Here is a 22,543-nt window from a genome sequence, read left to right as displayed (position 1 = left end):
GCATAACCAATGGACACAGACAATAGTGTGGGAAAAGGCGGGAGGGGTGTGGAGTCGGGGAGGAGGGGGTCAATGGGGGAAAAATGTGGAACATCTGTAATACATTTTACATTCAACAATAAAGATTTAAAAAAAAAAAGCAGCAAGGGAAAAGTAGTTAGTTACCTATGAGGGAGCTCCCATAAGACTGTCAGTTGATTTCTCTAAAGAAACTTTGCAGGACAGAAGAGTGGCAAGATATGTTCAAAGTGGTGAAAGGCAAGTGCCTACAACCAAGATTATTCTGTAAAGTTATCTTTTAAAATTGATGGACATGCAAAGAACTTCCCAAACAAGAAAAACATAAAGGAATTCATCATCACCAAACCAGTATTATATGAAATGTTGAGGGTTATCTTGTAGAAGATAAAAAATACAGACAAAAAAATGGCAATAAATACATATCTATGAACAATTGAATCTACAAACAAAATGAACAAGCAGAACGGAAACAAATCTTTGTTGGTTGCCAGATGGGAGGGTGTTGAGGGGATGGGGAAAAATGTGAAAGGATTAAGAAGTACAAATTGGTTGTTAAACTGTTGAACCTCAGAGGGAAGAAGGCTGGGGGTGGGAAAAGATAAACCAAATAACTTACATGCATATATGCATAACCAGTGGACACAGACAATAGTGTGGGGAAGACAGGAGGGGGACCAGTGCATGGAGGAAGGGGTTAATAAGAAAAAAGGGGGGACATCTGTAATACTTTCAACAATAAAGATAAATTTTTAAAAAGCATAAGAACGGGGAGGGGTTGGGGATTTCCAAAGGGAGGGGCTACACATCACCAAGCCATAGGGTATTGGGTCAATGATGGCAGCCCCTAGGAGCTGGAGTTTTGTTTCTATATGCAGTCCTTGGTGGGAAGCATTTGTCGTCAGTGGGTTTTAGGGATTTGGTTGGTGGGTATGGGCAGTGGGGTTGGTTCTGCAGGAATGCAGATGTGTGATTGGGTGCTTTTGGGGCAGTTTTAGTTCCTTGATTTGATTCCTTGTGTCCAGCATTTCTTGTCTGGTCTTTGTTCTCCTGTGGTGGAGACGCTTACAAAATGGCCCTTAAGGATTATATTGCCTTGTAAGTCCTAACATTTTCCTCCTCTTTCTATTTGTTAGTAATTATTCTTATATAATCGAGGTGGAGGTCTCTTTCTTCTGTAGCTGCTACCTGCTGGTTTGTGGGTGTTGAGCTGTTCCTAAGCTATGTTAGTGTGTTGAGGAATTGAGGAATAAGGGTAGGGATAAACTCTATAGGCTATGGCCAGGGCTATTTGTTTACCTATATTAGTTCATATATGGTTTTGGAAAAAGGAGGGCATGGATGTGCTTCCAAAGTGAGATCTATATTGTGTAAATAATTAGTTACGTATTTCATAAGTATGCCTATGAAAACAAAGGTTAATGATTGTAGCAAATTATAAACCAGTTTCTGAGTCTGTAAGGCTGTCAGTCGAGAAGGTTTAAAGTTTCTTTTGCTGCAATAAAGCAAGCAGTGACAATTTGACAGCATCAGATGATCAGGTAAATTTGTATGGTTGACATTGTATCAGTAGTTTTTTAATAATTCCAAGTCAAAGGATGGGGAAAAAAATGAAATGTTAGTTTGGAGGGTTGAAGACAACTAGAAGAATTCAGGAATCCGTTTAGTTTATAGATAAAAATAAAACTTTAATCTTTGAAGACAATCAGTTGCACTAGAGTTCAATATCCACAACTGGGCATTGTGATTTCCATTGAAACATAATTTTTCTTCCAAAAATCATCCTCATTTTTATTAAATACACTGCATTAGGTCCAGTTTTAATTTTGGTAGGATTATTTGTATAAATATAATAAGAATAGCAGTAGGCTTTTTAAAAAAATCTGCTTTGCTGGAATTTCACTTACAAAGAAACTTCAGACTGAGCTTTAGTCAGCCCTTCAGGGCACAGAAGCCAAGCCACACAGTTGCCATTCTGGCTTTGCCTGCATTACCTATAGGTTTGGGTGGATTCTACAAGTTCTTGAAGTACCCGAAATGTCTTGAGGCCCTTTCCTTGCCATCTTTCAGGAAAGCAACCTGTGTTCCTTACCTGAAAAGATTGCAGTGAACCACTGACCAAGCAAGATACCAGGCCATTCCCTGCAAGTGGCTTCTAATCAGCTTCAATCAGTCTTGAGAATCGATCTCAATTCCTTAAGGCTTTTTGGTAACATCCAGAGTCCAGGCATGTCTCTTTTGATCAGGACATGACAGTCAAAGACTTGGTTAATAAAACCATAATTGGAACCTGGTTTCATGTGTTCTGTTATAAAGAGAACAGATTCCTGTTGGGTTTATGCAATAGGAATCTATTGGGAGGGATTTATCTGGAAGGATTAGGTAGGGAGAAAAATATAAATGCTTCAGTGTTCCTTGAGGATATAATTTACCTAATTGTTTTAGGGAAATAAAAACAAGCTTTGTTATATCTGGGAAACAAACTTTTTATTTATTTTTTTATCTTCACCTGAGGACATTTTTGCGTTTATCCTCAGATAGAGTGGGAGGGAGAGAGGGAGGGGGAGAGAGAGAGAAACATTGATGTGAGAGAGACATTGGGTGGGTGCCACCCACATGACCCCACTGGGGCGGGGACAAACTGCAGCCAAGGTACATGCCCTTAGTGGGAACTGAACCTGGGTCTCTGATCCGCGGGCCAACGCTCTAACTGCCGAGCCAAACCGACCAGAGCTATAAAAAGATTTTTAAAAGTCAGCAATATTTTGAATAATAATTATTAACAGATTTTTGTTCTGATTATTCACCAGTATTTCCACAAATCCAGTTATTTCTTAAAGTTTTATAAATATTTGCTTCAAAGAGATGACCTGCTTAGAAATATTTTATTGGCCTACAGAGATTAAACCTGTAATTTAGAGTAAGTCAGAGTCCTTTTCACAAACCTTTCCAAAAGTGTAACCTATTTGTAAAAGGATGAGAGTAAAACAATGACTGCCTATAAATGACAAAACTTAAAATGACATGGTTATAGACTTGATTATAATACAATTGATAAAGAACTTTGCTTTTCTGTAAGATATAACATTCCAAGAAAACTTTTTTTTTTTTTTTTTTTAATCCTCACTGGAGGATATATGGTTTTTTATTCTCACCTGAGATTTTTTTTTTTTTTAATCCTCACCCGAGGACATTTTTTCATTTTTTGTTCAGATAGAGTGATTGGGAGAGAGGAAGAGAGAGAGAGAAACATCGATGTGAAAGGGACACACCGATTGGTTGCCTCCCACATGACCCTGACCAGGGCTGGGGATAAATCGCAACCGTGGTATGTGCCCTTCACTGGAATTGAACCCACGACTCATTAGTCCACGGATCTAAGCTCTACTGCTAGTCAAACCAGCCAGGGCTCACTGGAGTATATTTTGCCATTGATTTTTTTGTTAAGAGAGAGGAAGGAAGATAGAGGGGAGAGAGAGAGAAATATTTATGTGAGAGATATATAGCCATTGATTGCCTCCCACACATACCTCAACTGGGGCCGAGGATCGAACCTGCATCCAAGGTACATGCCCTTGATAGGAATCAAACCCTCAACCCTTCAGTCTGCGGGCCGATGCTCTAACCGCTGAGCCAACCAGCCAGGGCCAAGATAACAGTTTCTTGATAAATAATAATTTATGAAATTACATAAAAGAACAATATAAAGTTCATGTTTAGATTCACTATACAATTTCAATATATAAAGAAAAATTAACATGCAAGATTTTAAAATATTGCACATGGCTCTTTAGAAGTGTGCACTAAGCGCTGGAAACAATTCATAAACACCCCAATGTGTGGACCAAAAACACCCAAAGTATCACTCCCAGATGCCTTCACAGGGAACCATCATGCTTGGCTCACCTGGTGTCACTGACACCTGCTGCCCCTGAGAATTTCCTGTTTGAACTTGGCTTTGAATCTTTGTGAGTTTTTTTCTAGAGCCAACTGAAATTCCTAGAACATCCATTTCAATAATAACAATAATTATATATATATATCATAGTTATTATTACTAATTTTTTTTTTTTAATCCTTACCCAAGGACATTTTTCCATTTATCTTCAGATAGAGTAGGAGGGAGAGAGGGAGGAAGAGAGAGAGAGAAACATCAATATGAGAGAGACACATCGAGTGGTCGCCACCCACATGATCCCAACTGGGATTGAGGACAAACTGCAATCGAGGTACGTGCCCTTAGCAGGAACCGAACTTGGGACTCTTTGGTCCGCGGGCTGACGCTCTAACCACTGAGCAAAACCTTTAACACTTTCAAGAAACACACCTTTAACAAAGCACAAGACATTATATCAACAGCTCCAAATCCACTTTACAGGCTTTCTGCAATAAAAAGCCAAAAGCAGGTGAACTTAAGACTTGTTTGGCAATCAGTCTTTCAGTATTTTATGTTATTTCAAAATATTTAGATATTTCTAAATTCACTGATTTAGAAAAGAATGGTTGAGATAAGTTACATTGATCTGTTCAGATGACTAGGGTTTTTTCCTTTTTATGATAATTTTAATTTCTCCCAAACTACCAGTGAGAAGGAGGGGAAATGCCTTTGGAGCAACCCTATGCTTGCCTTTGGTTTCTTTTCTAAGTCCAATTCTGGTTTTCTACAATCCTTTTTAAGGTGACCTGGCTTTCCGTAATAGAAACACACTCCTACAGTTTTACAGCAGGCTTCATTTAGCAATCAATTCTGTTGCCTTGCTCCCAGAAACTAGTAGGTATATTAATTGGAATAGGTCAGAGTCGCCAGCACTATAGTCTTTAACAGTACATAAAATTTATTTGCAAACCCATCAGTGTCCTTGAGAAAGGAATGTATGCAATCATTGTTCCCCTCTTGCCTGAAACCAGCCTTTCTGGGGGGATACACACACACACACACACACACACACACACACACACACACACACACACACACACATACATACACATACCGCGTTGTTCCAGTGGTTGGAACATCGCTATGCCTGTGGACCAGAGAGTCCCTGGTTTGGGCCCTGCTAGGGGCACATACCAAAAAAAATAAAATAAAAAAAGATAAGCTTTTCATTTCTGTAAGTCAGGAGTGTTCATGGGGGTAGGAGGGTGGGGGTTGGGAGCCAGGAGTTTCTGGCCTTGGAGGCACAATTTCCCATGTTGATTTTAGTTTTAGTTTGAGATCTTCAGAGTCTGAATAAACCTTCAGATATACTGTGTACTGGATTAAAGTGTACTGTCTGTGTGCTGAGCTCCAAGTCAAGTCATAGGAAAGGGTGAGGTAGTCAATCCTAACTTGGTCTCTACTTGGGAAAGATCTGCCATTGAAAAGTGGGTACGTACTCTGACAATGCCATAGGTACCTGCAGACTCCCTGAGAGGGAAGTGAGCAGCAATGTTAATATTTGAATTTTCTGAGTTAGTCCTTTGAAAGGGACGTCCAGACTATGTGTGAGCTGGTGAGTTATTTGGCAAGGGGCTTAGTGTCAGAGAGGGAGCCGGATATGAACGTAAATGGGTGAGAGGAGAGGGGTCAGCAGTCCCCTGGGGAGGTGGGTTGTGAAGTGGGGAAGGAAAAGGGGAATATTCATCAGGGTCAAAGTCAGGGGTTTCACCTGTTTTTAGAGGCCTGGGGATGGAGGCGTAGAGGATGTAGCAGGAGAAACAAAGTTCAGGGTGACAGCAGAGTTCAAAGAAGGCCTGAACATAGGGAATCTCGGACCATTTGCCTAGCGGCAGCAGTATAAATCCAGTTGGAGAATGGTGTTATAATTAAGGGAACCATTCTGAGGCCAGATCTCCTGATTGTTTAATTTATATTGTGGCCATCTGTATTGCTTTAAAAGGCAGACCAGAGATGAGATCATGGAAGGGGTTGAGATTGAGTTGCCCATGGCATTATTATGAAAAAGGTGATTGCAAGAGGGAGAGTTGTGAGCCTAGTGAGAGGGAGAAACCAAGGACCAGCGTCTCAGCCTGGTTGCTGCCTCTTTCCTTGGGCTGAAATCTATTCTAGGAGGCATCCCTCACTTAGAAAAAGGTTTAGTTTAGACTGAGTTGGTCCCCCACTGACTGGAAAAATAGAAATGTCCTCACTACTTAGTTCTTGGTATGAATGAGACTGGTCAGATCCAGTGCTGGGATTTGCCAGTGAAACCCTAATGTGTCGTGACTAGTCGATGAGTGAGCTGTCTACCCCTGAAATGCCAAAAGTGACAATACTGAGACTCACCATCTGCAAAATAAAATTCTACAAGGGGTTTTGGGCCGGGGTTTGGGCAAGTATGTGATTTTTTATAGTGTGCTTCAATTGCTCAGCCATTTGCTTGAAACTGATGGACTGCCTAATCCAATGTTGCTCATTCCGAGCCCAGTTTATCCTGTCATGAGAGTCTTCTAGTAGCAGCTGCCCTAGTGGCTTTTAAGTGTCTGACCCATGCCCACAAGTGGTGGCCCTGTGAGGAACTGAGAATCTCGGTCCCTAGTGACCTCTTCCTGAGAATGAAGTGACTCACCCTTTAGTAGGAATCAGAAGGTCTGATGATCTGGCACTCTTGTTGTGCCTGGGAGTCCGGAAGGACTTGGTCACATTGGACATCGAGACCAAGAGTCTCTAGGGTTGGAGTGCGGGGAGGGAAAGAGATGGGGGGGGGGGGGAGAAGAAGGGAAAGCTTCTCTTCTGGATATCCCGGTTCGGGCCACCAAAATGAAAGGTTAAAGTCAGTGGTGCATGGGCAGGCTAAATAGCAATCCCCAGATGGTGAATAAAGAAAAACTGGATTTATTTAAAGAAAAGGGATGGGGGATGGGGATATCCAAAGGGAAGGGCTGCAAAGCATCAAGCCATGGAGTGTTGGGTCCATGATGGCAGCCCTTATGTGCTGGAGTCTCATTCTTATATGCATCCACAGATAGGAAGCTTTTGTCAGCAGTGGATTTAGGGGGGCTTGGTTGGTGGGTTTTGGCAATGGGGTTGGGTCAACAGGAATGTGGATATGTGATAGAGTACTTCTTTGGCATTTTTAGGTCCTTATATGGTTTGATTCTTGGTGTCAGGCATTTCCTGTCTGACAAGTCCTCCTGGTCTTTGTTCTCCTGTGGCAGGAAGCTTTAACATGGCTGTTATGAATTATATTGCTTTGTAAGTCCTAATACTGTGTTTTCATCTCAGTGTATTTTGTTGTTGTTAATCCTCACCTGAGGATGTTTTTCTATTGATTTTTAGATGTGGGGCGGGGGGTGGATAGAGAGAGAAAGAGAAAGAGAAACATCGACCTGAGAGAGACACATTGACTGGTTGCCTCTCGCACAACCACCAGGGCCGGGTATTGAACCTGCAACCCAGGTACTTGCCCTTGACCGGGAATGGAACCCGAGACCCTTCGGTCCGTGGGTGACACACTGACTGCTGAGCCAAACTGGCCAGGGCTCATCTCAGTGTATTAAAGATGATAATATTTTCCTTTGAATAAAATTTTGTTTCAAAGGTAATTTCAGTAGATATAAAGCAGTCAAAGTCAAATTTCAGAAAAAGATTTTGTTTTTATACTTATAATCACAAAACAGTGTATCCAAATTTGTTCTAATGTTTGAAAGTTAAATGTATGAAGAAATGCTCAACATCACTAATCATCAGAGAGATGCAAATTAAAGCAACAATGAGGTATCACCTCACACCTGTCAGAATGACTGTCATCAACAAAACATCAAACAACAAGTGTTGGCGAGGGTGTAGAGAAAAGGGGACTCTAGTACACTGCTAGTGGAAATGCAGACTGGTGCAGCCACTATGGAGAACACTATGGTGTTACCTCAAAAAATTAAAAATTGAACTGCTATTTGACCCAGTGATCCTACTCCTAGGAATATACCCTAAGAAGCCTGAAACACCAATCAGAAAGAATATATGTACCCCCATGTTTGTAGCAGCACTATTTACAATAGCTAAGATCTGGAAATAGCCCAAGTGTCCATCAGTAGATGAATGGATAAAAAAGCAGTGGTACATATACACAATGGAGTACTATGCAGCTGTAAGAAAGAAAGATCTCTCATCCTTTGAGACGACATGGAGGGACCTGGAGCGTATTATCCTAAGCGAAACAAGCCAAGCAGAGAAAGACAAATATCACATTATCTCACTTATTTGTGGAATATAATGAACATAACATAACAGTCTGAAGAACAGGGTAGTCCCAGAGACATGGAAGTAGGTTACAGACTGACAATCCCCTAAAGAGGGGGTGGGGGTGGGGAATAAACCACAGAACTTATATGCATATACTCATAACCAATGGACATTAACAACAGAGCTAGGGAGGGGGGTCAAGGTGGTGGGAGGAGGGTGTCAATGGGAAGAAGGAGAAACATCTGTAACAAAAATGAATAAATAAGAAAAAAAATTTTCTGTCATTTGTATTGATTTTCAATGAGGTTTGGGTAGTTTTTGTTTGATATTAAAATTCTTAGTTTTAGTAATTGGTAATTTGTCACTAGCAGTAATGGGAAAATAACTGGATATAAACTCTATTCCTTTTATTGTTTTGTTGGATTTTTTTCTATTAAAAGTAGGGAAGCTGTTGCCTAAGGGGTATAGAGTTTCAGGATTGCAAGATGAATATGCTTATTACTGAACTATACACTTAAAAATGGTTAAGGTGGTAAATTTTGTTATGTATTTTTTACCATGATAAAAATAGAACAACAATAAAAGAGTATATAGGACATTGGAATATGAAAAACTACTTTTGTAGTTTCTTCTTTGAATAAGATTTAGAAATTATTTACACTCTTATTTTTTGTTACTACAACCTTTGTAAACCTCACACTGTTAAAGGAATTATATTTGGAAAACACAGGCTGTGGGAAGTTTTCACTTCATTGGTTAATTGTGATGATAACATCTTAATAGTGCTTTTCAGAAATGTGAGTTTTCTTAAGTCCTATTAGAGATAAAACTCTAGTTGTTCTCCAAAAAGTCTTGGGACAGAAAAGCCTGGCTATAGTATTGAATATATTAAGAGACAATATCAAATGAAGACAATGCAAGCAGAAATAGTTTAGGAAGAATGTTTGCTTTTAAGTAGGCATATTCTAGCCCTGACCAGTTTGGCTCAGCAGTTAGAGTGTTGGCCTGTGGACCAAAGAGTTGAGGGTTTGATTCTGGTCCAGGGCACCTACCTCCATTGCCAGTGGTTTGTCCCCGACCCTGGTCAGGGTCTTGTGGGAGGCAACCAGTTGATGTGCCTCTCTCAGGTCAATGTTTCTCTCTCTCTCTTTCTCTCTCCCCCTACCCCACTCTATCTGAAGATAAATGGAAAAATATCCTCAGGTGAGGATTAAAAAAAAAAAAAGTAGGTATATTCTATGTAGCAGAAAACCTCTATTTTGGCAGATTTAATGAAATGAATATTTTAATGTAATTAAAAATTAATGTAAGATTAACTTAAATCAGATTAACAATAATAAAAATAACAAAATTGAGCATTTATTGAATACTCAGTATTTCCCAGGCACTGTTCTAAGTGCTTTACACACATTGATTCAGTTTTCACAGCAACTTTATAGAAACGTACTGTTGTTATCCTCCTTTGCAGTTGAGAAAAATAAGGCACAGAGAGGCTGAATAATTTGTCAAAGATCATGAAGTAAAAGGCAAGGCCGAGATTAGATCCTAGGCAATCTGGCTTTAGATTTCATTAAGCATTCTTTATTACTTGTAATGCATAGGTACTTAGTGTTGAACCAGATCATTTCAGAGGGCATTATGTTGGAAAAATCCATAGTTAACAAAAAGTAATAATGTATGTTAAATATAGTTACCATCTAGAACTGTATATGTACATGAATATTATACATACACAGTACTGTGCAGTAATGAACACTGTTACTCCTTCACTATTTAATAGCAGATAAGATAGTTTTATATTTAGATCCCAACTCAGCTTCTGACCTTGGGTGTGTGAAAGAGCATGGAAAATTTTAAAATATTAATTTTGATGTATACTAGTAATTGTTTTCATATAATTCTTGGTACCAAGAACCATTCTGTGTGTTGAACTGTAATTTTGGGACCAGGAATATGAGAGCACTTAGAGTTTTACAATTATGACTATGAGTTGATGAAGAAGTCAGTCCCATCGCCTTTGGTAAAATCAATTTATTGAGTGTTTTCCTGGCCCCAAGCCAGTTATTTATCATAATCAAGTTTGAGGCCATCGTTTTTTACCATTTTTTGTGTGTGGTTAAAAAAAAAGAATGAAACTTGTGGTCTTAACAAATGTAAACAGTTCAGTAGTATTAAGTGTAGTCACATTGTTATAAAACAGATCTTCAAAACTTTTTCATCTTGTAAATCTAAAACTCTATACCCATTAAATAACAACTCCTTTTCATTCCTTCAGTCCCTGGCAGCCCCATTCTACCATCTGTCTCTATGAATTTGACTACTTTTAGATAGTTCATGTAAGTGGAATCATCAATATTTGTCTTTTTGAGACTGGCTCATTTCACCTAACATATTATCAAGGTTCATCTATGTTGTCGCATGTGATATGATTTCCTTCCTTTTTAAGGCTGTATGTACATACCACATTTTGTGTATTATGACTATTTTTTAAATGTTTTGGTTTAAAAAAAATTTTTTTATACTCACCTGAGGACATTTTTCCATTTTTGTTCAAATAGAGTGGGAAAGAGAGAGAGAGAGAAACATCGATGTGAAAGGGACACATCGAGTGGCTGTCTTCTGCCTGACCCCAACCAGAGCTGGGGACGAATTGCATCCGAGGTACATGCCCTTGATCGGAATCTAACCCGTGACTCATTGGTCCGCGGGCTGATGCTCTAACTGCTTAGCCAAACCGGCCAGGACTATTTTAAAAATGTTTTTATTGATTTTTTAGAGAGAGAGGAAGGAAGAGATAGAAACATTGATGAGAGAGAAACATCTACCAGCTGCCTCCTGCACGTCCCCTACTGGGGATGGAGCCTGAAACCCAGGCATATACCCTTACCAGGAATTGAACCAGTGACCTCTTGATGCATGGGACGATGCTTAAGCCACACTGGCCAGTTGTACTATGACTTTTTAAAGTTGCTTTTGCCAAGTCAGTACTCTTTAGGGCTTATACTGAGAAGAAATAAGATAGAATAATTCAAGTGAATGGCTTCCTAACCATTTCTTAAACAGTTACTTTCTGTCAGAAATAAAGATTATGTAGTTTGGGTAATAAGTGGTTTTAGGCATTCATTCTATGGTTTCTGGCTTTTGGCATGTCCATTTCCAGTCATTATTAGAAAGTATCCATATTACTGTTAAGAGTAGTTTATTATTATTATTATTACTATTATTTTTATTAATCCTCACCTGAGGATATTTTTCCATTGATATTTAGATAGTGTGGAAGTGAAGGAGGGCAGGAATAGGGGGAGTGTTGGGGGGAAGAGAGAGACTGATGTGAAAGAGACACATCGACTAGTTGCCTCCCACTCAACCCTGACTGGGGCCGGGAATCGAACCTGCAACCCAGGTATGATGGCCAGGCCCTTGACCAGGAACCAAACCCATGACCCTTCAGTCCATAGGCCGACACTCTAACCACTGAGCCAAACCATCCAGGGCAAGATTCGTTTTAATAGCCACTATTTACCCTTATAAGATATTTGCTAGGTAATATCATTTTTTGGCTCAGGATCTCATTGCAACTTACTTTGCAATGCGCATTTATTACTTTGAAATACATTTGGCTAGTGAATTATGATCAGTTTTAGTTTCAGTCTTATTGAAACTAAATATAAGATTAATTTTTTTACAGAGTGCTGTGTTTTATTCACTGATAAACTACAAGTCTATTTCTAGATTTTTTTTTTCTCTTTCACACTTCATTTGTTTTATTAGTATGAATGCCCTATAAAGGGAAGCTTCACCTAGTCTTCAGACTCAGCTCTATCTTCATCTTGACTAATCTGGAAGTAACAAAGTTCATAAGTTTCCTTGTCAAATGCAACCACAGGAAGCCAATCACAAAGACTGTTCTTAAGATATTTCTTGGTAAGATATTTCAATTATCTTTTTTTTTTTTTTATCCTCACCCGAGGACATTTTTCCACTTTTTGTTCAGATAGAGTGGGAGGGAGAGAGAGGAAGAGAGAGAGAGAGAGAGAAACATGGACGTGAAAGGAACATATCGAGTGGCTGCCACCCCATGACCAACCAGGGCCGGGGACAAACCACAACCGAAGTACGCGCCCTTAGCAGGAACTGAACCCGGGTCTCTCTGGAACACACAGGCCAACGCTCTAACCGCTGAGCCAAACTGGCCAGGGCTCAAATATCTTTTAAAGAACTGTTTCTCAGGAACAACTGTGATTTTATTTTTGGAGCATTCAATGTGAACAACATTGCAAGGTTTCCAGTTTTTTCACTGAATTTAACCTTCTCACGTAGAAACTCTTCAAAATTTCCACAATCAAAAATTCTATCTTCTACTTGGATGAGTAAGGTCCTAACGACACTTCCAGGTTGTCCTCTTAGGCTTCTTGACTTTTGGCCATCTTGAAGGTAGTCTGTGTGATCAGAGTATAAGACTGAGTTTTAAATGTTCTAGAGCTAAAACAATTTTGACTTCTGAAAGGTCATGTTCATTTTCATAGTACTTTTAAAATATATTATTGCAAGTGAAACATATCTCATTTGATTAGAATATAAAATGATGCTCTAACTACTATAAATATTAGATACTATTAGTTAGGAAAAAAATGAACTAGAACATTGTTTTTCACAGCATAAAGAACCCCTAATTTTAATATGTTCTCAAATGATCAGTATTAAGAATGACTTGATTCTGATATTTCCTTTGGTTTAAAAGGGGATTTTTTAAAAATTATTTTTTCTTTATTGATATTAGAGAGAGAGAGGAAGGGAGAGGGAGAGAAATATAGAAACATTGATGAGAGAGAACATCAATTGGCCGCCTGCTGCATGTCCCCCACTGGGGATTGGGCTCACAACCTGGGCATGTGCCCTGACCAGGAATCAAACTGGCGACCTCTTGGTGCATGGGTTGATGCTCAACCACTGAGCCACACCAGCTGGGCAAGAGGGGAATTTTTATGAGAGACATAATAGTCGGCTATGTATATTTACAATACCAGGAACAGTAATCCACTTCCCCCTTTTTAAATTTAATACAGATTTTAGATCATATGTATTTATGCTCTACACACACAAAAAGGATTTGGGGCAACAGCATACCCATGTAGTTCTCATTAGAATTTTAACATAGTGGTTAGAAAAATGTCAGTCATATGGCTAACTCTGTTATCAATAAATATTTTCAATTTATGTTCTCAAGGTAAAATTAAGTAAAATTTAACTGCATTGACTTTACAGTTTGTTGGCCAAAGTGTTAAAACACACACACACACACACATCGTTGGGAAAGAAAGACACTAAAAGGAGACTGATTCTCCATTTTTTATTTTGTGTTTATCTTCATTTAGCACAATTAAATAGGATTTTAAAAACATAAAGTATGATATTTTGTATCTTTATTCATGTTCACATTATAATATTATTTCCTTTTTTTAACCTTAAAATGTTTGAAATATTCTTTAAACACTCTTTTTCCATAGAAGAAACATATTTCCTTGAGAATCCTGTCTTAAAACACAGAAATCAAGATAACTTTCCCACTTGTTGCTTGGAGGGTAATGGATTTTCATTGTAGCCTTTGTAATTAAAATAGCTAGTAGTATATAGGTTTGATTTCTTAGGCAACAGAGTTGATAGCAAAATCTGTTGAATTCACTTTTTTTAAAATCTCTTATTAACTGTCTTGAATGGAGGCCCAGTACATGTGACATTTACATATGTATTGTGACATCACAAACCCCATTGCAAGGGAACCTAGCTACAGATTGAAGTTAGTCTACTAGGTGTTAATCAAATGCTGTGTTACAAATTGTGAGGTTTTCCCAGTTATAAATGTCATTATTAGGATTTTTTTTTTAATTGCAAAGCCAAGTAAGGCTGTCAATTGCATCATCTTAACTTATTTCTTCAGATTAACTACTGTCTGTAGTGGGGTTTTCGGTGGATGTGGTGGCATCGGCATAATCTATGTTTCAGTCATCCTGTAGAAGAGGATTATTCAGGGGAGCTGGAAAAAAAGGTAAATTATGTTGACTATAAGTTCATTCTGCACAAAAAGAGGTATAAAATTACAAAATACAAAATATATCCATTTAATATTTTTTTATTTTTTGAGCAGGTGAGCCTACCTGATTGTTGGAATGTGGTGAATATACTCACAAATCTTCCTATGACTTTTCCCCTCTTTTTATTTAAGCTTTATGATCAAATGTTTCCTCTGTTGAGAAGCTTTCCACATCAAATATATCATAAATAGCCTCCTTCTATGTTCCCTTGTCATTCTCTGGTTATTTACCTTGCTTTATTTGTCTTTTAAGAATTTGGCACCACCTCAAGTGATATATCTGTCTCTTCATCTGTTTTCTGTCTCCTTCTGATCTAGGAGAGCAGAGACTTTCCTTGTTCACTGTTATATCCCCATTGTCTAGACTAGTCCACATTGGCATGCTCCTTTGTTTCTGTGAGATTTTTGCTTTTTAAAAAGTCTTGGACCCAGCTGACATGCTCAATGGATTCAGCATCATCCCATGGACTGAGAGGTCCTGGTTCGATTCCTGGTCAGGGCACGTGGGCCCGATTCCCAATAGGGGGAATGCAGGAAGCAGCTGATAAATGTTTCTTTCTCACATCGATGTTTAGATCTCTCTCTCTCCCCTCCTCTCTCTCTAAAAAGTCAATAAAAACATATTTAAAAAAAAGAAAGTCTTGGAATGAGTATTTGATGTTTATAAGAAAAAAATTTTAAATATTTATTGATTTTAGAGAAAGGGAAGGATACAGATATCTATATATATATTTATATTTGTCATTCTACCCACTTATTTATTCATTTATTGGTTGATTCTGTATGTGTCCTGATCGGAAATTGAACCCACAACCTTGGCATATTGGGATGACACTTTAACCAACCTAAGCTTACCTGGCCAGGGCTATAAGAGAATTTTCTATTTCTACCTTCAGTATGCATATTTAGTTCAAGTAAACTAAAGTTTATGTTTCTGTAATGGTGGTTGTTGTCTTTTAGGAAAGACTTAATTCCCTTCTCCTTCCAGAGCTTCTTTAGAATTCTATATGTCTATTATGAATAAAGTAACTGTAATACTCTATAGATTATGCTTTTTCAATATTTCTCAGATCTTTATTTTCTGTCTGAGCTCTAATCCAGGCATGAGTCCCATAATTATTCTTGTCTATTAAACCTTTCCACCTGGTTGCCCTACCATTGCTTTCAATCCAGCCTACATAAAACTGAATCTACCACCTTACTCAAAACAAACAAACAAAAATGCTTCTTTATTTACCCATATTTGCCTTTATAGCTACCATGCATGTTCTTCAGTCACTGCCTGTGCTCCTTCTATGCCATCTGTGTATCATACTTCAAGAGTGCCATATGATCAGTATAATTATAAAATAATACTAAAGTGTTAAATGTAAGAAGCCATGGGAATTTTATTTTATTTTATGAATAATGGTGAAATTTAGCCTGTTAACTCTACTGACACAGTTATAGGCTTAATGCTAGTCACTTAATGCCAGTTACTTTTGGCAGTGAGAATATAGACTGTCCGGCAGGTTCTCTAGATCTAAGCGTTTTTGGTTTTGTTTTATTTTTAAAGATACTATAAGTCTGAAATCTGATTCTAGGATATGTCACTTGTGCTGTTTCTCAGCCCTTATTTTTGTACTTTAGAGAAAGAGTTGTCTCATGAGCTTTTGCAGTGCTCAGAATTTGGACATAGGAAAGTTTCATTGTAGTTATAGAATTTATATAACCCACTTCCAGAAGTCTAGGGGATACAGTTTTATATAAGTGGGTATTGCTCCTTTTCTGCAGCAGGTATTCTTGACACTAAGCCAATTTTAATAGAGTAATTGTTTAATAAATTAGAATCCTGAAAATTATACTTGAAAGACAGTTAAAGTAACTTAAAGCATGATTTATATCGGTCAAAACCCCATGATTCTTTCTTGAGTTGTTATTCAGTTCTTCAAAGTACTTAATACCTTTGAAGCTGGCGCCATTTCCCCACAGAAAGTGAATGTGGGCGCTATCTGCCATCTCAATCCATAGGTCTGGTCTGTAAGAATACTTGTCATACTCTTGGGTATACTTTATATATTTTGTTCAACCTCTGGCATATGAACTCTCCAGCAAGGTTACGGGATATGGTGGTTTGGCTGTGGAGCTGAAATCACAGCCTGCCTCAGCACCCCGCTCTTCAAGCTATGAGCCAGCGCCTGCAGCCTACATTAAGAGATGTAGTTTTTAAAGTGTGGTGCACAGAACCCTGGGGGAGTCTTTGAGGATTCTTTCTGGAGGTTTGGGAGTATAAAAACTATTTTAATAATGATGTTAAGATCTATTTTTCTTTTTCTCTGTGTTGACATTTGTACTAATGATGCAAAAACAAAGGATATGGTGGTGGTGGTGTTAAAACCACCACCTTAGCAGGAATCAAGTCAGTGGAACCAAACTGGATAGTTGTCATTGTTTTCTTCACTGCCATTTACTTGCAGTTTCACTTAGTAATATTCTTAATGAAGCAGTAAATATTACCAATTGTATTAAATTTTAACTCTTAAGTACATGTTGTTTTAATATTCTGAGTTATGAAATTAGGACATTCACTGAAAGCATGTCTGCTGCGTACTGAAGACCAGTAGTGAAAAACAACACGAGTTATTGAGTAGCAAGATGAGCTAGCTGAGTTTTTTCCCCACAGGACATCATTTTTCACAAAAAAATGGCTAATAACCAAACAGGCTATTCAGACTTAATTTGGAAAACATTTCATCTCAAATGCAAATGAAATGAGTTTGTCACTTCAAGGAAAACAGTTCACAGTTTTTATTGCCAATGATAAAATTCCAGCTTTTAAGCAGAAATTTTGAATTGTGGAAAACTTGCATTTGCCATTTTGAGCTTGATAGCTTTCCAGTATTTATAGTTTTCTGATGAAATTGATGTTGTTTTTAATTATGTGGTTTACTGATAGTGTATAATGAAATGTCAGCATTTGGGTGATCTGCTTAACTCAATGAGCCACTATCTTCCAAATAACTACTGCATGATGGTACAAAATTGTGCATGGATAAAGATCATGCAAAGTACAATATAGATCCATGGATTTTAATGTAGCGTGTATGATTTCATATTCCACATTGCACTAACCTTTAAGAGACAACCACTTGTTGAGTTTTGGTGTAGTATCAAAGAATATCCACATTTTTCTGAAAAAGCTATAAAATCATGTCTGAGGTTCTTCACATGGAAACTAGAGATTTTCTTCGCATACCAACTAAAATAACATTACAACAGATTCTGTGAAGAAGTAGTTATGAGAATCTAGCTGTTTTCAGTTAAACCAGACATAAAAATTTTTACATTTGTAAAAATGTGAAACACTTGTAACTATTTTTTGTACAATTAATTATTCTTCACAAAATGTTATTTGTGACTTGTAATAGAATTATTATTATTCTTTAGTAAGTTACTAAGTATTTTTTAAATTTCTCAGTTTTAATTTCTAACATGGTAAATACCAATAAATACACCCAGTGCTGTGTTGGTGCTGACGTATGAGAGCCGATTGTGTGCACCTTTTTCCAGCTTTGTGTTCAGTGTCATCTGTTGTTGGCTTGAAATCTACCATAATAGGAGTATTTACGATACAGAAATCAGCAAAAGGTATAAATCAGCGTTCTCCCTTCCCAAGAGCTGGTTGTTAAACATTTACAGCATCCTACTGGATATAAATCATAGAAACAAAAGCTTTTTGAGGTCATCATTAATTTTTAAGAGTGTAAAGATGTCCTGAGACTAAAAAGTTTGACAATTAATTGTGTGGCAAAGGAGTACCTTTTAGTAATTGATTGATACAGAGTTGGATACCTTTTTATAATTCATACAAAATTGCCTTTTGTGCTGGGAACATTTATAGAATAGATCCTCCCAATGTTTCTTTTTTTTAAATTTCCAGGTGTTAAATCTACTGGTTCTATTATGGGATAACCTTTTTATTTTCCCAAAAATCTAAGGTAAACAATAATATCCCAGAGCATGTGGGATGAATTTGCCCTTGGTATATATGTTGGGTGTCTTTGTCCCTTTTCTGTTATCCAAGCACTTATTAAGGCCCAGCTCAAGCTGTGGCTTCTACACAAAGCCTTTACTTATTGTTCAGGTCCATGCTGATATTTCTGTTCTGTACTCCTCTGATGACTATACAACGGAGCAATTAGTTTTCAACTGTTTGGTGTGCTATTTTTGTTTCTTAAGTATTAGTTTTAGCAATTTTGCTTTGTATCCTAATGTACCGAGTACAATGCTCTTCACATAGGTTCTAGTAAATGGATAAAATATATTTTATTTGTGGATTGCCAAAGAAGTTTACTTTCCAGAGAAATTGTGTTGTAGCCCTAGCCAGTTTGGCTCAGCTGTTAGAGCATAGGCTTGTGGACCAGTGAGTCGCGGGTTCAATTCCAGTCAAGGGCACGTGCGTACCTTGGTTATGGTTTGTCCCCAGCCCTGGTCAGGCCATGTGACACGGAGGCAGCCAGTCAATGTGGCTCTGTCACATCGATGTTTCTCCATGTCTCTCTCTGTCTCTCTCTCTCCCTCCCTCCCACTCTATCTGATGATAAATAGAAAAATATCCTCAGGTGAGGAATTAAAAAAAAAGAAATTACAGTGATACCTCGGTTCTCGAACGCCTCGGTTTTCAACCAAATGGAGATTCGAGAAACTTTTGTCTCGGAATCCGAACAAATATTTGGAACTCGAACTTCCGAGATGAGCCGAGTTGAGCCGAATGGCGTTCATTCGGCCCAGCGCGCCTTGCTTGCGTCATCAGTGTGAGTGCAGAGAGAGAGTCACGCTTTGTGGAGAGAGTCACGCTTTCCTATTGGTTTCATTGCTTCGGTTCTCGAACAATTCGGTTCTCTACCGTCCTCCTGGAACGAATTATGTTCGAGAACCGAGGTATCACTGTATGTTATAAATTTTATTTGTTTTTAAATCCAGTTTTTAATAATCTTAAACTATTAGTATAAGTATATTAGAAATTACTGGTGTTTCTTTTTTTTTTTGAATTCTAATCCGAGGACATTTTTTTCATTTATCCTCAGATAGAGTGGAAGGGAGAGAGGGAGGAAGAGAGAGAGAGAGAGAAACATCAACATGAGAGAGACACATCGAGTGGTCGCCACCCACACGACCCCAACCAGGGTTGGGGACAAACTGTAACCCAGGTGTGTACCCTTAGTGGGAACTGAACCCAGGACGATCTGGTCCATGGGTTGATGCTCTAACCACTGAGCAAAACTGGCCAGGGCTGCTGGTATTTCTTAAGGTGAGGTCCCATAGATGCTGTCTGTAAAATTTGTGTGGTTCCACTGTTACTGGAGAAAACAATGGGCCAGATTTCCCCATCGCTCTTGGGAGTGGGGTTCTTGAGGTCCACTGAAATAAGCATTTTCAGAAGCCCCCACAGGAGAATGATATGTAGAAAAGACTTTATTTGCATTGAGTTATATTCTGTGGGTGGCAAAGTCCCATGTCCCTTAGTCCAGCCCTGGAGAAGGGGCAGCTGTGGGTTTAGCACAGCTAGAAGCAGGGCCAGTGTCCAGAGTTTTTGTTCCATGATGAAACTGGTTCTGGCAGAATATCAGGCAAGATTCAGTCCATCGGTTCCACATATGGCCAGAAACCATGTGGGCGAATGCAGGGGAATGCAACCAGAGAGCCAGGAGCTCTGGCAAGCAAGATAGGGAACCAGAGAGTGAGCCTCCTTTGTAAAGTTTAAATATTCAGGTTTTGCTCTTGCAGTGTCCTTGACTATTCTGGCCAATTACCTGTTCTCAGGAGTGACTGACAGGTAAGCACCTTCCCACATTACACAGACTTTACTGGGAATTGTCTAAACTGCCTTTGTCCAGTCCCTTTCCCCAGCGATTTGTGGGAAACAGACCTAGAATGTTAAACTATAGTTTTCTGGCAAAGCTGTATATATGGCATGCCTATTTTATTTAGTCTCCCCTTCACTTCTTTTCTGTTAAATAATAACCAGATTATTGTAACGGTATCACTACTACCACTCATACTACTCATACTAGAAACTGGCAGCTTATTGAGTGAGTTATCATGAATAGTGACACTTAGTAAAATGAGGCAGTTTCTAAAGTTACACTGGCCGAGTTATTTACTAATTAGAAAACTTGGCAGATTTTGAAACCACAGGCATGGGGGTATTACTGTGTTTTCCCAGTAGGGATCTCTGTCAAAAGCATTCAGTGTAGCTGTACCATGCAAGCAAAGTGATGGTTCTGGCCTCTATCTGGATGCTCAAGCTAGGAGAGAGGAAAGTGTGGGGCATAAAGGTAACTGCAACTTTTTACCAGTATAGAGATAAGACATTAGTTTGTATCTGGAATAATTCTAGAACATCATGTCAAACGTTTCATTTATTAAAAAATAATTTACCACATTTAAGTTCTGACTCCAGTTTCTCTTAAGAAGTTGGAGAGGGTAGTTTATACTCTGACTTAAGTAAGGCTTCACTGTTAGTAGTCGTGAGATCGTAGTGAGGTAGTTTAACTGCTTTAGAACTTCGTGCTTGGAACATTCTGAGCCACCGAAGCATGGGAACCGAAAGTGAGGAATATGGGTTCTTTACTATCTATCAAATCAGAGAATGACTGTTCCAGGACAGTGACCACCTCCTAATGGTAAGTACCCCAGCTTGCCTGTTATTTCTTGGAAGCAGGGAAAAAACGCCAGTCACTATAGTGATGGTATAGCAAAAGAACAATAAAATGGTCCAGCCTTAATCTTCAATCATGATCATTTTTACAGGTTCCTGTAGCTGGATCAGGCACCGGAAGAGGCTCCCCAGCTATAACTCTAGTATAGTTACCTTCAGGCCAAACTGTACATGTCCAGGGCGTAATTCAGACACCACAGCCATCGATTATTCAGTCACCACAGATACAAACTGTTCAGGTTACCTTCCTTCCTGGATGATTTGTCTTTGACTTTCTTGAGCTTAAGCTATTTTTTTTCTTTACTAATTTATCATCTTTTTCTTGTGTAGCTTTTATGATCAAATCATTTTATTAGAGATTTGGAGGAATTTCCTTTTATGTGTGCAGTGTGTTGTACTCTGGTAGATACATAGATTTGACTTAAGAGTTGTCATTTTGTTGTCAGCTTTTAATTTGCAGGATGAGTAATTGCCAGATGAATAATTCTTCAAATTGTCCTCTGCTCAAACTCGGATTTATTTAGTAAAGCACTCCAGTGGTGCTTAAAAATATTTAAGGATTCTTTGGAGAAGATGTCTGATAAACACAGTAATATAAAGATTATAGTACTGATGCTATTTTTATGAATACTCACATTAGTCAATAGGTAGACATTTAAGTTTATTTTTAATTCAATATATGTAATCCATAGAAAATAATAATGTTATTGTCTCTTGTTCTTATATTTATTTATCATCTACTACTCTCAGATTTAACCATGGTTTGGTAGATGTGATTATTATTATGGTTGTGACCTAGAGATGTGTTTTATTACTTATTATTATCAAGGTTGTTTTTAAATCCTTAACATTTCTTGAAACAAACTTTTTTTTGCATCAATTGATGTAAATGATTAAGTATACATACTTTTCTTGTGTATTGAATTTATTTTTCTTCTTTTTTTGGGTTAGTTTGTTATTGATCTTTAAATGTTAGAATTATTTGAACCTAATTAATGACAAATCTTGGAGGGAAAAATAGATGCACATACTTAATCAGTCTTGTTTCTTTCCTATATATTTTATTACAGTTTATTGCAGAATTAGGTTGCAACATTATATTTGAATAAATCCACATGCATTAAAAGCTTGGTTATCTTTGCAGTACCAGGTGTCTTAATAATTCTCAGTGTTGTCTTTTATGTTTATCCTCCTGTAATGATCCTTGGTTCCAAGAATTTCTGACTCTTTCTGACTCTAATTATAAAACAATAAAATATTTCCTCTCTCCTTTTTATATTATGACTTTTGTTGGGGTGCAGATATTTCTTAGTTTTAACCTGGCTGGTACTGAAAGAAAGTATTGTCTTATATGCAATAGGTTTTTTTTTATTTTTGAAACAGATGATTTCATTATCTTTGTAGAGATAGGTGGTAGTGATCTTGTGAATGATGGACAAGGCAGTCTCTCTGTGTGAACTTCAGTCTTTGCCTTTCTGAAACGGGTAAATTAACAGCCTACCTCACATAAGGAGGTTGTTATGATCATATGAGAGATGTGTGAAAGCCCAGTGTAAAGTGATAAATATTTGGT

The 22,543-nt window shown here is 38.0% G+C and overlaps 1 protein-coding gene and 1 pseudogene across 15 annotated transcripts in view; one reads left to right on the top strand and one right to left on the bottom strand.

The window, feature by feature from the left end:
* Positions 1–22,543, top strand: part of CREM (cAMP responsive element modulator) — a 122,700-nt gene that overhangs the window by 53,318 nt on the left and 46,839 nt on the right. For 5 of the 15 annotated variants that reach the window (XM_036273531.1, XM_036273522.1, XM_036273567.1 and 2 more), the window contains exon 2: positions 14,118–14,225. The exons of the other annotated variants lie outside the window; for them this stretch is intronic. In XM_036273531.1, coding sequence (XP_036129424.1) covers positions 14,151–14,225 — 75 coding nt within the window. In that variant the 5' untranslated portion in view covers positions 14,118–14,150. The remainder of the gene's footprint in view (positions 1–14,117; positions 14,226–22,543) is intronic. 15 annotated transcript variants of the gene reach the window in all.
* LOC118639152 lies at positions 11,980–13,949 on the bottom strand (annotated as a pseudogene).

This window comes from Molossus molossus, unplaced genomic scaffold (genome assembly GCF_014108415.1).
Source record: "Molossus molossus isolate mMolMol1 unplaced genomic scaffold, mMolMol1.p scaffold_m16_p_1, whole genome shotgun sequence".
In the NCBI taxonomy this organism is placed as follows: Eukaryota; Metazoa; Chordata; class Mammalia; order Chiroptera; family Molossidae; genus Molossus; species Molossus molossus.
This window is presented reverse-complemented; position numbering and strand designations above follow the sequence as displayed.